General features: G+C 43.1%; 1 protein-coding gene across 1 annotated transcript; it reads left to right on the top strand.

Annotated features, from left to right (window-relative positions):
- Positions 1-5220: 5220 nt before the first annotated feature.
- On the top strand, positions 5221-9350 carry LOC136686552 (fish-egg lectin-like). The gene is made up of 5 exons (XM_066660418.1): positions 5221-5366; positions 5712-5939; positions 7595-7785; positions 7916-8043; positions 9048-9350. Exons 1-5 carry the CDS (start codon positions 5312-5314, stop codon positions 9187-9189), a joined length of 744 nt encoding a protein of 247 aa, XP_066516515.1. The 5' UTR covers positions 5221-5311; the 3' UTR covers positions 9190-9350.
- The last annotated feature ends 10572 nt before the right edge of the window (positions 9351-19922 follow it).

Below are 19922 nucleotides of genomic sequence, written 5' to 3'. Positions count from 1 at the left end.
TCAATGGACTGTACTTCACTGACAACTTTAACTTGTTTTTTGGGAACAGAGAACTTTTTAGGAGAGATGGACTGCACACGAACCTGCACCCCTCTTGTTAACTTCTGACAGACAACGTTATTTTTTCAGTGTGTAATTTATCCACTGCCCCTGACAGTGGTGCACCAGCACCAACATCCAGGAACTCTACTGTACAAGCTGATGACACCAGAACATCCTCCCCACAGTGGGGCAGCAGACACTGGACATGAGTGGCAATGACCAACTCTATCAGCCCCCCCCCCCCCCCCCCCCAACACATACACAATCACCCCACCTGATGATGTCTGCTGTAACATGTTTTCAAAACAAGCTTGGGCCTTTGGTGCCTGTAATCTCTCCCTTTCCAGTACTTATCAGAGAGAGAAAGAATAGGGAGTTCAGGTCAGATTCTGTGAATGTAGACAATCTACAGCAAATAAAATGTGAGAAAGAGATTCTTTGGCAAAGTGTACAAGTTACTAAGTTAATCTCACAAAGAAATCACACTTAATTAATGATTTTATTACAGCACATGGGCTTGATTTTATACTCTTAACTGATACTTGGCTAAATGAATGTAGTGCTGCAACTGTTTTAACGGAGTCGGCTCCTTCAGATTTTCATTTTTTAAATATATCTCGTGCCAGTAGAAAAGGTGGAGGTTACCATTTGTTGACTTCACAACATTTGAGTACCTCTGTTTAGTTCTGAAAGGGACACAACAGATATTACTAGTAACTATCTACAGGCCTCTGAAATACAGTGCTAATTTTATTGATGAATTTACAGAGATGCTGTCTTTTATTTCTACTGACTTTGATCATTTTGTTATTGCTGGTGACTTTAACATATCGAAAATCCCAAGGACTGTTTTGTCAAGTAACTACACGCCATATTGAACTCTTTTGGCCTTTCACAGCATGTTACAGGGCGTACACATTTTCATGGTCACACTCTGGATGTTGTTATCTCAAAGAGTCTCAACATATTGACCACTGTGAGAGATGTCGCGTTCTCAGATCACTACTGTGTTCTCTTTGATATGTGGGCCTCACCAGTCATCACGGGCAGAAGAATTTGTGTCAAGAAAAGGATTATAAAAGAATGCACAGCTACACTTTTCATGAGTAAGTTGTGCACTACATCAACAATCCGACTCTGTTGATGATCTGCTGAACAGTTTTAATACAAAAATCGTCAGTGTTATGGATGAGATTGTGTGGCGAGGTGGTAGTGGTCAGGAGGAATCTACAATAAAGTGATGTAGCACGACTACGCCACCTAAGGGACTTTCACCCCTAGGAAATAAAAAAGGGGGCGTTAAGGCCCAGAGGAAAGAAAAGAAATGAGAAAGACACTCAGGTTCGTTCACACCAAGAGGCCAGAGACGTATTTCCAACACTTCCAAATTTATTAACAATAGGTTTTAAATCAGTTTCATGTAACCAACAGGACTGGGAGGACTATCAGCAGTAAAATAATTACTAGACAAGACTAAGTAGTAGAACAGGGCTGGGCTTGCCACGGCAGAGACTGAGCTCAGAAGGAGTCCCCTATACCACCACCATATGTAATCACACCACACAGGTTACAAACCCAGTGCTCTACACTGCAGGACGAATGACCGGGACTCCACAAACCAACCCTATAACCTCCTGCCGTGACCCACAGCTCCTGTCTAAACAGGAGAGAGAGAGAGAGAGAGAGAGAGAGAAGATCAGAGGACACAAATGTAGAAAATAATAAAAGAAAACTCAATTCACTCCAAAAAAAAAACACCACTCTTCACATCAAACACACAAACACACACACACACACACACACACACACACCGAGCGCTTGCGGGTAATGGTGATAACTAACAAATTCAAATGAAAAAAATACAGAAGAAATCACAGAAACAAAACAAACTAAAACAAAACCAAGGCAAAACAATGTAGTCTTTGAAACAAAACGAAGGCAAAACAATGTAGTCTTTGAAACAAAAAAACCCAAGACAAAACAGCAGCACCGCAGGAACTGGACAAAAGCCAGGACCACCCAGGCTCAGGAACCAACAGACAGTAGCACAGCGTTCCCCACTGCGGTCAAAATCAGAGAGTACAGCAGCAGTAACGACCCAACCATGCAGCACGGTTGCTACCTCGCTATGATGCAAACACCGGAATCCAACCAGCCGACACCGGCAATCCAAGCACAAGCCAACGGTTTCCGATCGTCACGGAGCAAGCCACAAACTTCAGCAACGTTAAACACTGCCAATACAGGGATCAGACGCCGGAAGAGAAACAGGAAATGCCTTGGCAAGCAACCCACCACTGCCGATACATATAGCGCAAGGAAGGCCCGCCCCCCTCATTAATTTGAAAGTCCCACCCCAAAATCCTCAGACTGGGGAGTATAGGAGGTAAAACCAATGGCAGAACTCCATCCTGCTACAATTGCACTAGTTAAAGTGAAGACTCTGTCTTGAAAACAGAAAGCACCATGGAGACACGCTTCTGTTCAAATCCAAAAGGGGGAATGTCGCAAGGCAGAACGCAGATGGTGTAAAACAAGTCTTCATAGAAATCTACAAAGATAGGCTACATGAATACAACACAATTTGCAAAACACAACAATCCTATTTCTCTAGCATCATCAACAACATTAACAACAACAAAATCCTCTTCGCCGAGGTCGACAGACTTACAAACTCACCCACACTAATGGCCCCTGAATTAGTATTAACTGAGAGATTTAATGAGTTTGCATACTTTTTTAACACTAAAATCCAGAATATCAGACGAGTGATTAGTACATCTATATCCAACAATGAGTCTGTACCCTCTCCATCACCTCATAAAAACTCCTTAAGTTAAAATGTCAGAGTTTAGAACTGTAAACAGTGAAATTTTAATGGACACAGTTAGTCATCTTAAACCATCCACTTGAAGTCTCCACACACTACCAACCAATTTTTTAAAGAGTGTGTTTCACACTATAGCACCAGACTTACTCCACATTGTAAACACCTCACTCATGTCAGGGGTCTTTCCGAGCTCACAAAAAACTGCAGTTATAAAGCCTCTTCTAAAAAAAAGGCTTATAGATCAGGCAAATCACTAGTTTCTTGTCCATAAACAGTAGCCTAGGCAAATTCCAGTCCGGGTTCCGATCTAAACACAGTGCTGAGACTGCTCTAATCAAGGTCATTATTGACATTCGCTTAAATACGGAGGCTGGAAAGGTATCTCTTCTATTACTTCTTGACCTTAGTGCTGCCTTTGATACCATTGACCATAATATTCTAATAGATAGACTCGCAAACTGGGTTGGACTCTCCGGAACAGTCCTGAAGTGGTTAGTTTCTTACCTGGAAGGCAGGAAATACTTTGTAGAAATAGAAAATAATATTTCAGAGAACATGCCAGTGATGTGTGGTGTCCCCCAGGGTTCTATTTGTGGTCCATTACTATTTAATTATACATGCTTCCTCTTGGCCAGATTCTACAGGACTATGGGCTATCCTATCACAGCTGTGCAGATGATACTCAGATTTACCTGACCCTGTCCCCAAACGACTCTGGTCCAGTTGACTCATTACGCAAGTGGCTTGAACACATGACTAACTGGATGGGACACAACTTTCTGCAGCTGAATAAAGATAAAACTGAGATTATACTATTTGGGAACAGCAGTGAGAGACTCAGCCAATCCTCAAATCCTTACATTGGAGACCAGTCTGTTACAGAATATACTTTGAGGTGTTATTACTGGTCTATAAATGTCTTAATGGGGTAGGACCAGTTTATTTATCAGATCTGCTACAGAGATATGCGCCGAGCAGAGCTCTCAGATCTTTAGGAACTAGTCCGTTAGTCCTTCCTCAGGTCAAAACTAAACATGGAGAAGCAGCATTTAGCTCCAGCGCCGCTCTTAAATGGAACCAGCTGACTGAGACTATTAGAAGAGTCTCAGATGTGCAGATGATACTCAGATTTAGGTGACCCTGTCCCCAAACGATTCTGGTCCAGTTGACTCATTACGCAAGTGGCATGAACACATGACTAACTGGATGGGACATAGCTTTCTGCAGCTGAATAAAACTGAGATTATTCTATTTGGGAACAGCAGTGAGGCAGATATTGGCTGCGTATCTGGACTCGAGAACCCTCAAATCTAAAGGCTCGTAACCTTGGTGTATTAATGGACTCAGATCTCAGTTTTAGTCTCATTCGCTTAAATATGGAGGCTGGAAAGGTATCTCTTCTATTACTTCTTGACCTTAGTGCTGCTTTTGATACCATTGACCATAAGATTCTAATAGATAGACTCGGAAACTGGGTTGGACTCTCCGGAATAGTCCTGAAGTGGTTCATTTCTTACCTGGCAGGAAGGAAATACTTTGTAGAAATAGAAAATAATATTTCAGAGAACATGCCAGTGATGTGTGGTGTCCCCCAGGGTTCTATTTGAGGTCCATTACTATTTAATTATACATGCTTCTTCTTGGCCAGATTCTACAGGACTATGGGCTATCCTATCACAGCTGTGCAGATGATACTCAGATTTACCTGACCCTGTCCCCAAACGACTCTGGTCCAGTTGACTCATTACGCAAGTGGCTTGAACACATGACTAACTGGATGGGACACAACTTTCTGCAGCTGAATAAAGATAAAACTGAGATTATACTATTTGGGAACAGCAGTTGGGAACTCAGCCAATCCTCAAATCTTTACACTGGAGACCAGTCTGTTACAGAATATACTTTGAGGTGTTATTACTGGTCTATAAATGTCTTAATGGGGTAGGACCAGTTTATTTATCAGATCTGCTACAGAGATATGAGCCAAGCAGAGCTCTCAGATCTTTAGGAACTAGTCCGTTAGTCCTACCTCAGGTCAAAACTAAACATGGAGAAGCAGCGTTTAGCTCTGGCAGCGCTCTTATATGGAACCAGCTGACTGAGACTATTAGAAGAGCCTCGACTTTAGACACTTTTAAATCAAGACTTAAAACATTCCTGTTTTAGCAGCTACAGATTGGTTTAAAACACTCTGAACTTATCTTACTTATTCTGTAATGGTATTCTGTAAATTTTTATTTTCCCAAATAAACACCCAAGTAAAAACACAAGTTATTTATTAATGAGAAACCCAGAATGGAGCTTTCTAGGTTCAAGGTGCAATGTCCAGTCATTTTGGTTCATTGATCACTTACTCGCTTCTCTATATTTAAGCTCCATGGGACCACTACATTTCAGAATCAGTTTCCATCAGGACAAACACAGCTTTAACTGCAAGCCATGGACAAAATCACAGTCTTCTTTGTGCTCCTGAACATCTGGACCGTCTCTCAGGGTGAGTGCAGCTCCTCCAGCTCCACCAGGGTTTCTCACTGCAGCTGTGGGTGAGTTCAGGTCAGAACTGAGTGGAATTGGATTGTTTCTTCTCTCTCACACAAGAACGCCAGGTTGCCCCAGTGACTCCTGTGGTTTCATTAAAGCTATTAATTAATTAATTAATTAATTAATTATCTGTAACCCTTATCCAGTTCAGGGTCGCGGTGGGCCCAGAGCCTACCTGGAATCATTGGGCGCAAGGTGGGAATAAAACTAGCTTTATTTTATATCAGATCACTAGGAACTGTGTCACTCTGTCAAATTCCATTAATGCTAATCTCGGCTGCCATTGCCCTCCTCACAGCTCTTCAGTGCACACAGGTGCCAGGCGTTCTGAAGCAGATTGATGTAGCAAACGGCCAAGTGTTTGGAGTCAACAACCGAAATGAGATCTTCACTCTGTACAGCAACTCCTGGATGAAAGTCCCTGGATCTCTGACGCACGTCAGTGTGGGTCCTGCTGGAGTCTGGGGGGTCGATGAAAATGATTACATCTACAAACTCGTGAGAGGAGACTGGGTTCTTGTGCAAGGTCTGTTGTAGTGAGCGTATTGACCCAAATATCGATAATATCGATACCAACGCTGGTATTGGTATTGATCAATACTTGTGGGAAAAGATCGATACTCAAGCCTTTTTTCTCTCCCACCGCTCTGATGCTAAAGCCTCCCTCTACCCTCCCCCCGCATAGTCACACACACACACACACACACAAAACACTGGACAAATAGGTTTTAACTCTGGAAAGCTCTATGGAGTTTAAAAAAAAATTACAGAAAGATTTCACAGACAAGGTGGGTTCAGTTCACCCTTCTTTCATTCCCCTGTATGTTATTAAGGCTACATGCATTGCTTTCCCAATATCTACAGCAAAAAACTGAAATACTTTTTTGCTCTACCTAAATTGTGAAGCATAGTTAAATCATTCTTTCATTCATTATCTGTAACCGCTTATCCAATTCAGGGTCGCGGTGGGTCCAGAGCCTACCTGGAATCATTGGGCGGAAGGCGGGAATACACCCTGGAGGGGGCACCAGTCCTTCACAGGGCAACACAGACACACACACACACTCACACCTACGGACACTTTTGAGTCGCCAATCCACCTACCAACGTGTTAACACACCAACTCCTCACTATCACCCGGAGCGAACCCACAACCTCAGGTTCCTGGAGCTGTGTGACTGCGACACTACCTGCTGCACCACCGTGCCACCCCATAGTTAAATCAAATAACCACTAATATATGCAGGTGTACGTTACTACATTACAGAGATATAGCCAACAGAATTCTGAATAGCTAACCGCAAGCTAACTTTATAGCTGCATTAAGCTTCCTTTAGGAAGTTATATAGATTTAAGAATTACACAATCAGCTAGCCCTGTATGTTGATAACTACCTATAGCATTTACAGTACTTTCTATTACTAATAAAGTAGTTTCTACAGTATTTGCAGTACCATTTACTGTCGTTGCTAGCACTAATTTACACCATGTACATTGTTTTTAGCACATCAGCTACGTTGCTGACTCAGTTAATCAAGGTAAATACAAGGCCAAAAACAACAGATAAAAACTCTACAATGTTGTCAATTCAATGAATATAAAACAAAATGACTGGCTGTGGTGTACTGGTCTGCTGCCGTACAGAGGGCATTTTTAGATTTCCCCCTAACCACATCCTCCCACTCGCCGGTAACCGCCTATTTACTGGTCTCTAGCCTATGTGTCCTTCCCACTCGGCAATCAAGCCATCCAATCAGAAATTACCTTTGTCATATGAAGTTTCTGATTGGCTGAGTCTGAGGCACTTTGTAATGGCTGTAAGTGTGGAGCGAGTACATGTCAGAGACAACGCAGAAACCTTCTTGCTCGCTCAAAATATCCGCGAGCGCGCATGCAGAATTGTGGCACAAAAATAATGCCATATGGGTGAGTCAGTGCAGAGCAGGCATGCGTGCACCTCCCCCCTCCGCTCCTGTCTTTTGCTTCGGCACCTGCACGTGGTGAAGACTAGCGGTATCGGTATCAATATCGCGATACTGGCCCTGTATTTACTTGGTATCGGATCGATACCAAAACTCTCGGTATCACCCACCTCTAGTCTGTTGCTCTTGATATTTAGCAGTAATTTAAGAAATCTTTTCCCTGTTTATTTACATTTCTGTTCATCTTTTCTTGACCAAGGTAAACTAAAACAGATTGACGCGGGGGGAACAGTGTCCCCAGCTGGTGTCAACATGAATGATGATATCTTCTGCCTCCCTGAGGGAAAAGGTTCTTTATGGACCCACATCCCTGGAAAGCTGAAGTATTACAGCTGTGGACCTTACAGCTGTTGGGGAGTCAATAGCGCAGACGCAATCTACATTATGAAGGTATTCTGCTGATAAAGACTAAGCCACAGTTGGTTCCAACCAGTTGGTTCATGATGTAAAGGTCCAGTACTCTTCAGCCTGTGCGTTATATCAAGGAGAGGGTTTTCAGTATGAATCTGCTTTGTTTCAGGGTGTGACTGAGAGGTCTTGCTCTGGTTCCTTGAATTGGGAGTCTGTGTCCGGAGCTCTGGCCATGATTGAGGTTTCCGCGGATGGAAAAGTCTACGGGGTCAATGCCCACGGAAATATCTTCCAGAGGTGATTTTATTACTGGGAGGAATCTCAATGGAGAAAGACTTTATAAATTTATTATGTGTTAATTAACCCCCTGGAGTCTGAAGCCGTTCAGCCAGGTCTGAGGTGATCTGACCTTGATATTTAACTGTGTAAACATGGGTGTTGGCTACACACTGGTGTTTACAGCTTTCTGAGATTTTAATTAGCTTTTCTTCTATATTGCTCTGATTCTGATGTGACACTGTAGTTTTCTCTTGTGGCTTACACAATAAATATTCATGATATGTGAGATCCTCGCACTGTCACAGTTAATGGCCATTAGCCCCCACCCCATCAGTGAAAACAACTCAGTCATTTGTATAAGGTGGTATTTATTTCTGTTGCTAAGACATGGACTGCATTGGAGCCTCAGAGCCTTAAATATTAGCTTCAGACAACAGCTTGAAAGCAGCAAAGAGCTCCCAAACTATACTACATGCCATTTTTCCCTCTATCAGCTGAGCTCTGTGCCTTTGCGCAATTACAAAACATTTACCGCCAGCTTCACAAGTTTCATCTGGAGTATAGTACTGAACTAGCATAGTGTCGAAGCTAATCAGCTCCAAATGTGCTGCAGAAAAACAAGTCAAATATATTTCTTACTCATCACAAAATGAAGCAGTTCCTCCTCGGGTAGCTGAAATGCGTGACTGCACCATCTCTGTGTAAAAACACATCCATGTGCATTTGTTTATGACTAAAATGAGTGTTTTCATGTGTCATAATCCTCCAATAAGAGCAGCTGGATTATCATGTTATTACCATATGAATACGAATGGCTGGGCCATTAAGGGTCGCAGTCTGAGTCTCACAGAGAGACGTGCCTCTTGTTACTTATCTTTCTATAACTACCAGGTAAAAATACATTTCTTTTCAACCTCCATATATTTGAAAAGTAGGGTCAAAAATCTTGAATTGAAACAATGAACAGTTTTTCTCCCCAGAAATACATCTAACATCCACAATATTCGCCCGGTGTCTTGCAGGTTGGGAGTCTCCCCAGACAATCCTGCTGGAAGCAGCTGGAGCCAGATCCAGTATGAGCCAACAGCCTCCCACGTCACCTATGACCTCGGACACCTGTGGATCCTCAATACTGGCGGCACTATCATGGACTGCACTGTGTAAAAGGAACCCTTAAACTGCATGTGACACAGAGACTTTCTCCTGTGATCTATAGTGATCTAGCTGTTTAATAATCACTGTAGAGTCTGACCACCTGCTGCTGTAAATCTACACCGTGATTAAACTGTAACTCAGCACATTTATTATTGGTGTCTCTCATATTTCTTTTTAATAATCTGTTCGTGCTTGTCCCATCACTGACCCTGTAGGGCTTCCATATGAGGCTCCAACATTTAACCCACTGATGAAAACTGGGCTGGAATACAGGACTCCTTCAGTTTGGGGCCAGAATGGGACACTATTCCCAATCATTTGAGTATTTACAAGCTGCATTAACTCCATAAACCCAGGAGTGACCTCACAGGCGAAGGAAGCAGGTGGGAAGTGTGGATTTTATTGGTGGATTCCATGGTGAAAACAAGCAGAAAAAGAAACAAACAAGGCTTTAGACTGAAAACAAATAATCAGAACATTCCTAAGAACACAGACATGTAACGAACTGATGGCCGAGGCAGAGTCGTTGAAAGCAAGATAACAGATAACAACAACGCAAAGACAAGACAAAGACAGGGTATAAATACACAGGGACAAGGAACAGCAGTCAGATGGGGATTGGGGGCATAGCCCACAAAGAAGGACTTTACAGTTTAGCCTGAAAACGGTAGACTCAAGTCCATGTGACAAGACCTGAGGGAAATTTCCTGTCAGACCCTGGGTTTAAAATATGTATCAAGCACAAATAAGTTTTAAAGCATTTTTGTGTAGTCTCTCTTTTGTTGTTTTAGAGTAACTGTGTGTTGTATTAAAAAATCTCATTTTATTCAACAGAAAACAACCTAAAAATGGAGTATTTAAGTTTTTCTCAATTGTTTACACAGAAATACTGGTACGGGAGACACAATGCAACAAACCCCTGAACCAATTCTGCTAAACTACAAGCATAATTCCTGCTTTACACTCACACTGTCTATTTCTGATACTGTCGCGTGTGTTTCAGAGAGTCCTTGAGTTAGATGTGGCTGCAGTGGAGCACCAGTTCACGTTCATTGATGAGGTTGGATTCAACCTCACAAAAAAGACGAAGGAGGGGAAGAAATATCATCGACCAGCGTGCCATTGCTGAAGTCCCTGGCCAGCAAGGAGGGAACACCACAGTGTGTGCAGATATTACCCAACATGACGTCATCCATCACTACGCTACCCTTGGCCCCTTCTCCAAGCTTTGTTAGATGCATGTGGAGATATGGCAGTTGATGCTTTTCATGGCTGGATTTGCCATGCTAGGCTATATTTCCCCTGCTGCTTGGCCAGGGAATACATTGCTTGTTGGATGATGTGCTGTGGCCAGACCGAAATAGAAGAGAGGATGCAGCAGTTTTTTTTTTACTGTAACTGTATACAGTAAATTCTTCTGTTGTTTTGTATGTAGACCACTGCATATGTAACCTTGTGTTGGTTGAGATGTACACTGTGTGAAAAATAAAAAATATTTGTTACCATGTATTCGTGTGTTCTGATATATTCTAAAATATTTTACAGCACACTTATGTATGTACTGTCTGTAGTAAGTCTAACACTAAACAAAAATGTTATCAAACCTAAGTCATTGAATGGATGTGTCACACTCACGTCCCGTCTGGTCCGTTTTCTCAGCACATGGCTTTGTTTTGTTGTTGTCCATGTCTCCGCCTTTGTCTCTACCTTCGTCTCCGCCTCTTTTACGTCACCCTCGTTATTTGTCTCAAGTGCGTCTCGTCTGTGTTGTGCATTTAAGCCCTCTCGTCTCACTTCCTCTGGTCGTTCATTTGTTCTTTGTTCCTTGTTTCACGCCTTGTTCTTTGTTCTTCGTACGGTAGTATTCTTTGTTTCTCTCGCTCGTTTCTCCTGCTTGTTTCCCTTGCTCCTTTCATGCCCCATTCGTGTAGTGTTGTTTAGCTTGCCCTGTTTTCTTGTCGTGTTAATTCGTGTATACCCTCTAGTTCGTTTGTGTTTGTTCTTGTTAATAAAGTCTGTGTTCTAAGCGTTTGCGTCCGCCCTCCGTCAGTCCGCACGCCTCGCCCCCTAACAGAATGAACGACCAAAAAAGGATGCAGCTAGCACGGACTACCCATTCACGAAGTGTGCAATTCGCCGGACTCCATTTCGCACAGGCCCTAAGGATCCTGTGGAGGAGGCTTTAAGAGCGGCCTCGGAATGGAGTCGCCGGCTCCAGATCATGCCCGGCGCGGGTACTCATCTCCGACCAAAGGACTCGATTCAGGAATTGAGTAATTGCTCCAGCGGGAATCGACGGAGCCGGAGGAGAAAGCGGGCTGGAGTCTCCCCCTTGCTGGAGGATTATCCCCTCAGGTCCCGGGAAATTTTTGGGGGGGCGTTAAGGGTAGGGGCTGTTAGCCTCCAACCTCAGAGCTACGGAGGTGAGGCTAACAGGGGCGCACCTCTAGGGGATCTCATGAGTGCGCCCGTCAAGCCCCCTAAACCCTCTCCAGCTCCAGCACAAGCCCCTGCCTCCGTGGACGTCGTCGCTGCAGGGCCCCCTGCCTCTGTGGACGTCGTCGCTGCAGGGCCCCCTGCCTCCGTGGACGTCGTCGCTGCAGGGCCCTCTGCCTCCGTGGACATTGTCGCTGCAGGGCCCCCTGCCTCCGTGGACGGCGTCGCTGCAGGGCCTCCTGTTTCCAGAGACTTCGTCGCAAGGGCCCCAGCTCCAAAGCACCTCTCTGCACTCCCTCCTGACCTCCAAGAGAAGCTTACAAGCCTCATGGCGCGTCTGGAGGTCTCCGTGAACGCGGTGCAGCCGGCCGCTCCTGTCTTCGTGAAAGCGGCGCAGGCAGGCGCTCCTCTGCTCGTGAAAGCGGCGCAGCCAGCCGCTCCTCTGCTCGTGAAAGCGGCGCAGCCAGCCGCTCCTCTGCTCGTGAAAGCGGCGCAGCCAGCCACTCCTCTGCTCGTGAAAGCGGCGCAGCCAGCCGCTCCTCTGCTCGTGAAAGTGGCGCAGCCAGCCGCTCCTCTGCTCGTGAAAGCGGCGCAGCCAGCCGCTCCTCTCCTCGTGAAAGCGGCGCAGCCAGCCGCTCCAGCCCCAGAGAAGGCGGCTTCTACGGCCGTTTCTGCCCCCGAGACTGTGGCTACGGCCGTTTCTGCCCCCGAGACTGTGGGTATGGCCGCTCCCGGTCAAACCCGTAGGACGGCCCCAAGGACTTCGGGGCCGATCCCCAGAACTGTGCCCAGGCTGGTCCCTCGGACGTCCCCTCAGACATTTGCCAGTCCTGGGCACCCCCATGTTATTTTGATTCCGCTGTCTGTCCCTGTCCTAGTTCCTGTCTCTCTCCTTGTCCCTGTACCTGTGTCTGCTTTCATTTCTATTCCTGTCCCTGTCACGGTGTTCATTTCTGTCCCTGTGAATGTCCTGATACCGGTTCCCCTGCCAAGTCCTGTCCAAGCACATACTCATGTCCAGTCCCCTGTTCACTCCCAGTATAGATCCTCCATCTCAGCACCCGTCCAGTCTATGTTCCAGTCCAGTGTCTCTCCCCGTTTCCAGTATAGTCCAGTCCCAGTTACCTGTCCCGTCTCCTGTCCAGTCCACTTTGCAACCCTCTGCCCTGTCTCATGTCCAGTCCTTGTTCCCTTCCTATGTTAAGCACCCTGTCCAGTCACATTTGTCCACTCCCGTCCAATCTCATGTGATCACTCCCTTTCAGTCTAGTCCTTTCCTGTCTCAAGTCCCATCTCCTGTCCAGTCCAAGTTTCAGTCCCCTGTCTCTGCCCCTGTCCTGCATCAGTCCCCGTTTCAACCTTCTGTCCTGTCTCATGTTCAGTCCCCTGTTAGTAATGTCCAGCACCCTGTTCAGTCACGTGTGTCTGCTCCTGCCTTGTCTCCTGTCTTCTCGCGATTCCCGTCTCCTGTTTCTAGTTCTGTCCAGCGTCCATTACTGTCTAGTCCCTTGTTCATAGCTCCATTTCCCGTGTCTGTTCCTGTCCTGTCCTGAGGCCTGTCTCCTACAGTTCCTTGTTTTCCTAGTCTGTCTTGTTTTCCGTGCTCCCTCCTGGGCCAGCTTCTGGGGGGTCTAGGTTACGCGCCCCAGGAGTTGCGCGTTCAGGAGGGGGCATCTGTCACACTCACGTCCCGTCTGGTTCGTTTTCTCAGCACATGGCTTTGTTTTGTTGTTGTCCATGTCTCTGCCTTTGTCTCTACCTTCGTCTCCGCCTCTTTTACGTCACCCTCGTTATTTGTCTCAGGTGCGTCTCGTCTGTGTTGTGCATTTAAGCCCTCTCGTCTCACTTCCTCTGGTCGTTCATTTGTTCTTTGTTCCTTGTTTCACGCCTTGTTCTTTGTTCTTCGTACGGTAGTGTTCTTTGTTTCTCTCGCTCGTTTCTCCTGCTTGTTTCCCTTGCTCCTTTCATGCCCCATTCGTGTAGTGTTGTTTAGCTTGCCCTGTTTTCTTGTCGGGTTAATTCGTGTATACCCTCTAGTTCATTTGTGTTTGTTCTTGTTGATAACGTCTGTGTTCTAAGCGTTTGCGTCCACCCTCCGTCAGTCCGCACGCCTCGCACCTTTACAGGATGAATGGAGAATGTGTTTCCCATTGATCATAGTGTTTTACATTGAGCTCATCAGTGTTCAACTGGTTCTTATAAATGTCTATTCATATGATGGTTTGTGTGTGTCATCCGAAAACAAAATACAATGTTGTGAAGAGATAACATAGTTTTGAATGTAATTGTCATATACATTGTAAAAAATTAAGTGGTTTTGCCCATTGTGTGTCGGTTTTTTTGATTTGTGTGTAGAGCTCTAAGAGTATGAGTCACGCTTTTAGAAAATGTGCGTAAACAACTGAGAAAAACTGTAATGAGCTCCGTTCCCGAAACTCTAACACTGACCCCATCTGTGACTCGTCTAAACCCACACTCACACAGACTTTTGGACACAGTATTATCCCCAAGAACAGAACAAACTCATCACTGTCTTCTGCAGCTTTTTCCTGATGGAGCTCGGCTCACTTTTCACACGGCTTCAGTTTTAGGTTCTTTTCTGTTGAATAAAGTGAGACTGTGATTTTAATACGACACACAGTCACTGTACAATCACAAAGAAACACTTTAAAACAGGGGTGGCACAGTGGAGCAGCAGGTAGTGTCACACAGCTCCAGGCTCCTGGAGGTTGTGGGTTCGAGTCCCGCTCCAGGTGACTGTCTGTGAGGAGTGTGGTGTGTTCTCCCTGTGTCATTGTAGGTTTCCTCCGGGTGCTCCGGTTTCCTCCCACAGACCAAAACACACGGTGGTAGGTGGATTGGAGACTCAAAAGTGTCCGTAGGTGTGAGTGAATGTTGCCCTGTGAAGGACGTACTCGTGTCCTGGCAATGTGTTGATTTATTGCTATTGCATGTATATTTGAGTACTGTAAAGGTGCTGAAGATTATTTAAATATGCTGTATAACATGTTGGTTTAAGTTGATGACACTTTTATTCCAGTTTATGTTGGTTATTAAACATGGGCATAAAAAAGGCATGGGATTAAATATTATTTTTATTCACTTATATTTTTCTCCCCAAAGTCACTAGGAGGGGACCACTCATTGGCTCACCCCCACCAGTTTCACAGCACATAACTGCCACATGCAAACTCAACTTACACCACATCTTTACAAACATTGCTCACATTACATACCTTTGCAACTCATCCATGCCGGCTTTGTGCCAGGTACTTCTGCATGCAAAATATCCTCTGGCTGAAGGACTGCGGGGTCTCACCTGGAGAACGCAGCAGCATGCTCTCCCTTGGTGCCTGGATCAGTGGCTGTTTCAAGTAAGTTGTTCTACTGGTGACCCATTTGTGACAGTGAACACACACACACAGAACTGAACTAGGGTCTGTGAACACACACCCAGAGCGGTGGGGATCAGTTGTGGATTCTGTGCCTTGGTCAAGGGCCCCTCAACATATTGACCACTGTGAGGGATGTCGCGTTCTCAGATCACTACTGTGTGTTCTTTGATATGTGGGCCTCACCAGTCATCACGGGCAGAAGAATTTGTGTCAAGAAAAGGATAATAAAGGACTGCACAGCTACACTTTTCATGAGTAAGTTGTGCACTACACCAACAATCCGACTCTGTTGATGATCTGCTGAACAGTTTTAATTCAAGGATTGTCAGTGTTATGGATGAGATTGCGCCAGTTAAAGTGAAGGCTTTGTCTTGCAAACAGAAAGCACCTTGGAGAAATGCTTCTGTTCAAATCCAAAAGAGGGAATGTCGCAAGGCAGAACGCAGATGGCGTAAAACAAGTCTTCATATTCACAAAGAAATCTACAAAGATATGCTACATGAATATAACACGACAATATGCAAAACACAATAATTTCTCTAGCATCATCAACAACAACATTAACAACAGCAAAATCCTCTTCACCGTGGTCGACAGACTTACAAACTCACTCACACTAATGGCCCCTGAATTAGTATCAACTGAGAGATTTAATGAGTTTGTATACATTTTTAACACTAAAATCAAGAATATCAGACGAGTGATTAGTACATCTAAATCCAACAATGTGTCTGTACCCTCTCCATCACCTCATAAAAACTCCTTAAGTTAAAATGTTCAGTACTGTAAACAGTGAAATTTTAATTGACACAGTTAATCATCTCAAACCATCCACTTGAAGTCTCCACACACTACCAACCAAATTTTTTAAGAGTGTGTTTCACACTATAGCACCAGACTTACTTCACATTAACACACTAAAAAAGAAAAATTTAGAATCATCTCAGATAAGAAACTACAGACCAATTTCTAATTTACCGTTCATTGGCAAAATCATTGAGAAAATAGTTTTCAGGCAAATCACTCAGGCTCCTTCCAGGGTCTCAACATGTTAATGTGGAAGTTCTGAAATTTCTTTAATCTTTCAGGCAGGTGGAGTTCATATGTAGTTTCTCCGACCTGTCTGTGCACCTTATATGGCCCCTGCCATTTGGCTAAAAGTCCAGTGTCACTGGTGGGTAGTAGAATGAGTACTTTCTGCACCCTCTTCCTTGCCACTTTGTTGTACCAGAATTTTTGCTGCTGTTGAGCTTTCCCCATGTTTTCATGGACACTTCTTGTCAATTGACTCAACTTGTCTCTGATCTTCAAGACATACGTAAAATGTTCAGTTTTTGTTCTCTCTTCTCACCTTCCTAAACTTCTTTCAAGACATCCATCAGGCATCTCACCTGTCTTCTGTAAAGGTATTCAAACGAGGAAAAGCCAGTGGAAGCTTGAGGTACTTCACGATACGCGAACAGCACATAGGGTAACCATAGGTCCCAATCTGTACCATTGTTGTTTGTCACCTTCTGTAAGGCTTGTTTCAGAGTCTTATTGAAACGTTCCGTTAACCCATCATTTTGAGGGTGATATGGTGTGGTGTGAATACTTTTAATGCCTAATAGATCGTACACTTGCTTTATTTGTTGTCAAGTGAAGTTTGTGCCCCTGTCTGTCAATATCTTTTTTGGGATCCCTACTCTTGAAATAAGTTTTATTAGAGCATTGACAATTTGATGAGTTTTAATATTTTTGAGAGCAAAAGCCTCTGGATATTTTGTCGCATAGTCACAAATTACCAAAATGTAACAGTTACTGTTTTTTGTTCTAGGTAACGGTCCTACTACGTCCATTGCTATGCGAGAGAATGGTATGTCTATTATAGGCATGCTCACCATAGACACCCTGTCTGACTTTTTTTGAGTTGCTGTAAGTTGACATTCTGGGCAATTTTTGCAGTATTTAATTACATCAGCATACTGACCTGGCCAGTAAAATTTGTATGCCTGTATGCTATGCGGCTGAATGTTTTAGCTTGCACGCAGTGGCCTGCCCAGGGATCTGAATGTCCCATTTTAAGCACTTTCTCCCTAAGGCATTACTGGGAGTACTAATTGCTCACCTTTATCAGTGACTCTATATAGTTGGTTATCTTTTATCGCCAAGTGGCAACCTTTATCAGTGTTGCTATATTGTTTGCTTTTTTCTAATAGTGCTTTTAAAGTTTCATCAAGGTTTTGGAGTTGTTCAAAGTTAATGGGCAAGCTGATGTTATCTGTGTCTGGCAGTTCTATTTTCTCTAGGAATTTGGTTCCCATAACTCTTGCTTTTCTTACATCTCTCCTTGTCTTATTTTAGTTTCTGCTGCATATGGTAAATCATTAAACAGTTCTGTGGTTTCTTTGGCTAATTTTTTTTTGCTTTGCCTTGTCACTACCATAGCCTCTGCCACTTTTACATTTTTATAGTTCAATAAATGGATAAAAATAGGGATGTCTCTGCCTAGTATGATGGCATATGGAGCGTTTTGTACCACGCCTACGTTTACCAGGTAGGCTTGTCCTTTGATTGATATGTTAACCTCTGTTGTTGGGTAAATCTGCTCATCACAATGTATGCATTTAACCTTTAACGTTACAGTAAGGTTATATTGTGTGTTTTCAAGACATGCCTGTGTGACTAAAGTTTGGCCTGCCCCTGTATCTAATAAAGCCTTAAACTGTTTGCTATTTATTTTAACTGTTACTCTTATCCAACTGTTACTGTTTCATCACTACCTTCCGGTGTACTAAAATGATTTTTTTCTAGGGATGTAGCACAGTTGGTTAGAGCTAGTGGGAGGATATTGGCATTCAGAGCTTTTGTGTCCTATTTGGTTACAGCTAAAACATCTTATTTTTGTTTTTTTCAGCTGAACTTTTGCTAGATTTATGCCACTGCATTTTAAAGGCTGGCTTTGACCGTTCAACACCACTACCATAGTCACGTCTCTCAAATTTACTGGTCTGTTTGGTGAATAATAAATTATATTTATTGTGGAATGGAAAATCAATAAGTAACACCGGTCTTGTCTAATCAAAATATTTAAGGTGGATTTGGACAGTAAAGGCTTGTAAAGGCAGGGGAATGGCGGCATTTACAAGCCTTTACCTTTTTTGACTTTCTCTTGCGTAGGTAGATGTTTTAGTGAAATAATGAACACTTTTCTGTGGAAATATGTTGATTATGGCACATTCTTCTAAGAGATTACAGCCCAAGTTCTTAAACTCGTCTGCCTGCAGACAGCTCTCTCCACTGTTTTGAAACTGTATTATAGTTCAGATTTTAAACGCTTGGTCAGTATTACATATTGATTCTTCAACAATTCTTTAAAAGAAAACTTAAAAATAATAATATATAATAATAATTTCTGATTATAAATTATTAGCATATTTATATGCTAACAGAGTAAAATATTTTTTAAATATCTTGTCTTATTTTTGATATTTTGGATTACTCATCATTGGTTTATAAGGAAGCTATTATATTTGTGGATTTTTACAAAGCATTCGATACAGTGGAACATAAATGTATATTTGCAACTCTGCAATATTTTGGCTTTAGTTAATTTTTTAAAAGTTTATTCAAGCATTTAACTCATATGAACAGCAATGATGGGTCTACACACTACAATTAATAGGGGCATTAGTCAAGGATATCCAAATTCCCTTTTTTTATTCCTCTTTGTAGCTGAACTTCTTAACCATTACGTCCGGACTTTGTCTTACTGGAATTCTGTGAAGCTGCTTTGTGACAACAAAAAAGGGCTATATAAATAAATTTGACTTTTGATTTGACTAGTTGTTTTCAGAAGTGTCAGGTCTGTCAGTGAGTCGAGATAAATATGAAATAATGACTATACATGATAGAAATATGACTCAGATTGACGGAATACAAGTAAAAGAATCAGTCCGATATCTCTAAATAATGACTAGTAAAAAAGCTACTGCCAGAACAACTATTTTTGGCTGTTGCTTGCAATAAAATTTGACCCCCCAGAAAGGGTTTTATTGTCCAAAGTGGAGGGTATTTCTAGGGCATTATATCCTCCTCTATCCTTGTATGTTGATGCCAACACGTGCAGTTATAGACTCATTGATATTGTAATTTATTTGGAAAAATAAAGTTCTGATTTAAACTCATAAATATAGAGTTACAATGATCTGGATATTAATCTCACATTTAAACCAACTGGAAATGTAGGTGCTACCAATTCATTTAGGTTTTGAAAAATGTGGTGGATTGTTTGTGATAAAAAAAAAAAGGTGTAACTCCATGGAAGGCTTGCAAACTTCCACAAGCAGGAGTTAGGAGCTTGGAAACTGGCTTTCCATCACAATTTCATGAAATGTTAAACTATTAACTAATGTCAAACTATTAACAAATACTTTGTAAATAACAAGTTAATCTTTTCACTTCCTGATCAGATTCTCATTCTCATTCTCATACTCAAATCCTAGGAAAGAGAGATTGTGCAGGTGCCCACCCATGTGTCTCATCACAGAACCATGTTACTTATTAATTAGGGGTGTGTATGTATGTGTATGTGTGTGTATATGCAGCAACCACTTACCATTTCCATGAACGTGGTGCGGTTGTTTAGCAGAGCATAACAGGATATGTCAGGAATGATATCAGTAAGCTGAAATGACTTGTTCTGGTACTTAGTCTTCATTGCAGTGAGAATTGAGAGGCCTTTCTCACAAAGGTAGGTTGTAGCAAAAGGTATCAAAAACTGGGCTGCGTATTCACCTTGTTTTCAGATCCAGAAGTTCCAGAGTGACACCTGTTTAAATTCTGATGTCAGCGTGTCATCAGAGGAAAACTCAAGCAACTTTGTCTGTTCAGCAGAGGTCAGATCCTCAGGCATTCCTATAATGTCAAGTG

This window comes from Hoplias malabaricus, chromosome 2 (genome assembly GCF_029633855.1).
Source record: "Hoplias malabaricus isolate fHopMal1 chromosome 2, fHopMal1.hap1, whole genome shotgun sequence".
NCBI classification, from domain to species: Eukaryota; Metazoa; Chordata; class Actinopteri; order Characiformes; family Erythrinidae; genus Hoplias; species Hoplias malabaricus.
Note: the sequence above shows the minus strand (reverse complement) of the source record. Positions and strands in the feature narration are given on the sequence as shown.

Bases quoted from the DNA above. Each gene is read 5' to 3' on its own strand.
- LOC136686552 (XM_066660418.1), top strand. From the start codon at position 5,312: ATGGACAAAATCACAGTCTTCTTTGTGCTCCTGAACATCTGGACCGTC. The intron at 5,367-5,711 runs GTGAGTGCAGCT...CCCTCCTCACAG, and splicing joins CATCTGGACCGTCTCTCAGG to CTCTTCAGTGCACACAGGTG. The intron at 5,940-7,594 runs GTCTGTTGTAGT...TTCTTGACCAAG, and splicing joins AGACTGGGTTCTTGTGCAAG to GTAAACTAAAACAGATTGAC.